Raw genomic sequence first — 3,662 nt, 5'->3', positions numbered from 1 at the left:
GGTCGCTTAGCTGGAGGAGGGCAAGCGATTGTCGCCTCACCGCACAGGYTSCATAGGAAATGAATGGAGAGCGAGCGACGTCGCCTCCCGTGTGTCAATCCCTTTAAATTTGGTAAAAAACTAAATGCAGTATTTTTCTCATTTACATAAATATGTTCTTTTCTTTTGTCTTAAAGTGTAAAAATAGTAATAAACGTTAAAATTTGCAATATTTAAAATGTCACCCTCTTTGGCTGGAACGGCCCCCCCTTCAACAAACTCAAAGTGGCCCTCGGGCCACCAGTTGATAACCACAGTTTATTTATTTGTTTATTTATTTGATCCCCATTAGCGTCAGCAGTGTGCTGCATCAGCTATTCTTCCTGGGGTCAATAAAAAAAAAAAGACAAATTACATTTAAGAAATCACTCTACAGATAAAACATTAAAACAACACATTCCACATTTCAGTATTTCAAAGAAAACACAAGCCTTAGCTTTAAATATGGAAATATTTTAAATTTCCCTTACAAAAACAAAAATTCACAAACTTCATCTACTTACTGTAGTCCTAGATACTGTGGTACTCTAATACATAAAAACAATAGCATCTCTACATTTACATTTAATACATAAAAACACAATAGCATCTCTCCATTTACAACAACATCTCAACATTCATAACGCACATAAATCTATCCAAAAGATAAATTATTTTTATAATAAGTTTTCAGTTGCTTCCTAAAACTGTAAGCAGTACTTTCTTTAATGCTATGTGGTAGTGAGTTCCATTCATGCATTGCTCTAAACATCACTGCACGTTGGCTTGAACTAGTTTTTGGTAGAGTTGTAGGAAGTTTTGCAGCTCAGGACACTGTTTATTAGTGAGCCAAAGAACAGAAATGTCTCTTGATTGTAAAAGTTGCAGCCCTCTGTCCAAAGCAGTGGAGGTCAGTGACATTTCATCTTACTTTTACAGGCTTCTGCATGAATTATTTGCTTAAACAGTAATGAAATTTTCATTCAGTCCAAAAGAAAACAAACTGTGTCGCAATAACCGCGCCGTTGATACTGCACACGGCTGAAAGCAAAGAAACTGTTTGCAAACAATATTTCACCCGTAGATCAGTGTTGCAGTCGGAGCCTGAGTCAAAAGAGGCCCAGCCTGACGTGACTCTAATTATTGTGTAAACGTCGTGTCACACTGACCAGACTAAATCCTTCTTTCAATAGCAGAGAAGAAGACAAGGATGTGTCATAAAAAACAGTGTTTTGTTGCCTGTGTTGTGAAAGTTGCACCGTTATTATCTGGAGCAAAGAGCGAGGGGCCATCCCACCCCAATTTTCTTGACACATTCGTAGAAAAAAAACTTTTATAGAAGTGCTTGAAGGTATTTTTCACTTTCTGAGACAGGATTCTGCAGGAGGTGCAGGATTTTTGGGTAAAGAAACACTTTTACATGTTTGACCCACTTCTGCGCAACGTGTCTTTGTTAATGTTTATCAGCCTGATGAAAGAAGCAAAACTTCCTTGCCTTGTGCCATCTCCTCTGTCCAGAGTTGGGAAACGCCTGGGCCAATGAGAATGTGTTCACGGCAGCAGAGGGGATTATCTGGTTTCGCTATCACAATTACGTCGCCGTCGAGCTGCACAAGGAACACCCAGAGTGGTCAGACGAGAAGCTGTTCCAACACGCCAGGAAGATGGTTGTGGCCACATTCCAGGTAGAAGGGAAAGATTTGGTGTAATCCCCTCGCTGCGCTGATGCTGGTTTAATTTGCACTTTGGGAAGATGGCGTTTTCATTAACGACAGGTGGTCTTTAAGGACTGGTACGTCATCTCTTACATGTCCTGTACGTACTCTCTGGAACTGTGTGCTCAGAAAGAGTTGAGGTCAACGAGGTCTTGAAGGAATGACACTTCTTTTAATAAATAAAACAAGGAAAAGTCAGGAAAAAAATGATTCCTTGTCACAAATTCATTTTATTTCAGATTGAAGAAGCTGCACTCAGTTAACCTCTCTGCATTTTCACAGAGTATTGCTCTTTATGAATGGCTGCCAGGATTCCTCAGAGGCAACAAACTTCCTCCCTATCCAGGTAAGATTCATCAGCGGAGGACGAGCACGTACAAGTGCAGGGGGGGGCAGGTGATGCACCAGTGACTACAGTCTGTGGTGAGGTGAGGTGAGCTATCGGTGGCAGTGTTCCACAGATATGTGCTCCGTCAGCAAAAGCATCACCCAAGAGTCTCCGTCTTTCTGCTGAATGAGCTGAAGAGAGTTAAAGAACAACATCCAGATGATCCCTGGATGTTATTTACTTTGGCTACACGGATAAAGCTGGAGATTTTCTGCTTTCTGAGTTGTGTTACGTTGTGTTTTTCCCTGTGTGCAGGCTACCAGAAGTTTGTTGATCCAGGGATCTCTCCTGAGTTTCAGGCTGCTGCTATAAGATTTGGAGTCACTATGGCTCCACCTGGTGTTTACATGAGGTAACCATGTCAGACAATCCTGAATGTGGATTCTGTACGAAATACAGCGCTTTGCTTTACATTGATTGGCTCTGTTATTTTTATTTCTTTACAGAAACCAAACCTGCCATTTTCGAAAGATTGTCAACATTGATGGGAGTATATCACCAGCGATGCGGCTTTGTCACAGCTTCTGGAAGCGGCAGGTACTCACATTTAATGAATAAATGGCAGCAGTGTGCTAAAAAGGAATTCTATCCATTTACCAAAGTGTTAGTTTGTGTCTACAACACAGCTCAGCTTTGTTTTAGTATTTTTATTTTTTGCTATTAGTTTAAAACGTGTGTTATGTATTTTCTAGGCACATTGTTCAGTTGTATACAACAATCAAGTAACCATGTTACCATCAGTTGTTATGAATAAATCAAAAATAAATTAAACTTTGCTCCACAGTCTGTCTAAACTCCTTGAAATTAGCCTCTGTCTCCTTAAGAACCTCCTACCATTTCTGACACTCCCACTTCAGAATAACTTTTCAACAATTTTTCGGGGAGGGGGTGTTTAGTACAAATAGGCAGTGATTTGTACCAGCAAACATTTAGGCAGCTCCACGTGGCTACCACAGGGGATTTAATGATGAATTAATCAAAGCAGCACTCTGGTTATGTTTTTGATGAGGGAATAGCCTTATAACATCATATAAAGCTCAAAAAAGTCAATATTGCATAATATCCCCCCCCCCCCCCAAGGTTTTTAAAAATCAGAGCATTTTAAAGAATAAAACAGCCAGACCTTTAGAGAAGTAAAACATACAGTAAACACTTTATAGGGCTCTGCCGTTGCTTTAAATACCCTTACTTTGTGTGTGCTCATCCTGTGTTTATTGATTTTTTTTAATGAAACATCAAGTTTAAAAATAATTATGCTGTTCTTTACCAAATCCTGTGTAAAAATACAGGAAATGCTTCTTTTTGCCTATAGGGAGCTCTCATGAACATTTATGTTCTGCTGAATTTAGATAAATTAAAGGTTCTTTGGGGATGAATAGGATGATGACACCTCACTGCTGTTTACAACATCTCCAGTTTGGGACTAAAACATACAGCGGGTAAAATAAGTATTGAACACATCACCATTTTTCTCAGTAAATATATTACTAGAGGTGCTAATGACATGAAATTTTCACCAGATGTCGGTAACAACCAAGTGA

General features: G+C 39.5%; 1 protein-coding gene across 1 annotated transcript in view; it reads left to right on the top strand.

The window, feature by feature from the left end:
- The window catches only part of duox (dual oxidase), a 23,916-nt gene that overhangs the window by 4,510 nt on the left and 15,744 nt on the right, over positions 1-3,662 (top strand). Inside the window, exons 6-9 of the mRNA XM_014021498.1 lie at positions 1,537-1,703; positions 2,016-2,079; positions 2,377-2,473; positions 2,568-2,658. Coding sequence (XP_013876952.1) covers positions 1,537-1,703; positions 2,016-2,079; positions 2,377-2,473; positions 2,568-2,658 — 419 coding nt within the window. The remainder of the gene's footprint in view (positions 1-1,536; positions 1,704-2,015; positions 2,080-2,376; positions 2,474-2,567; positions 2,659-3,662) is intronic.

Source organism: Austrofundulus limnaeus, unplaced genomic scaffold (genome assembly GCF_001266775.1).
Source record: "Austrofundulus limnaeus strain Quisiro unplaced genomic scaffold, Austrofundulus_limnaeus-1.0 Scaffold296, whole genome shotgun sequence".
Lineage (NCBI taxonomy): Eukaryota > Metazoa > Chordata > Actinopteri > Cyprinodontiformes > Rivulidae > Austrofundulus > Austrofundulus limnaeus.
The sequence above is the reverse complement of the archived record's forward strand: the minus strand, read 5'-3'. Positions and strand labels throughout refer to the sequence as shown.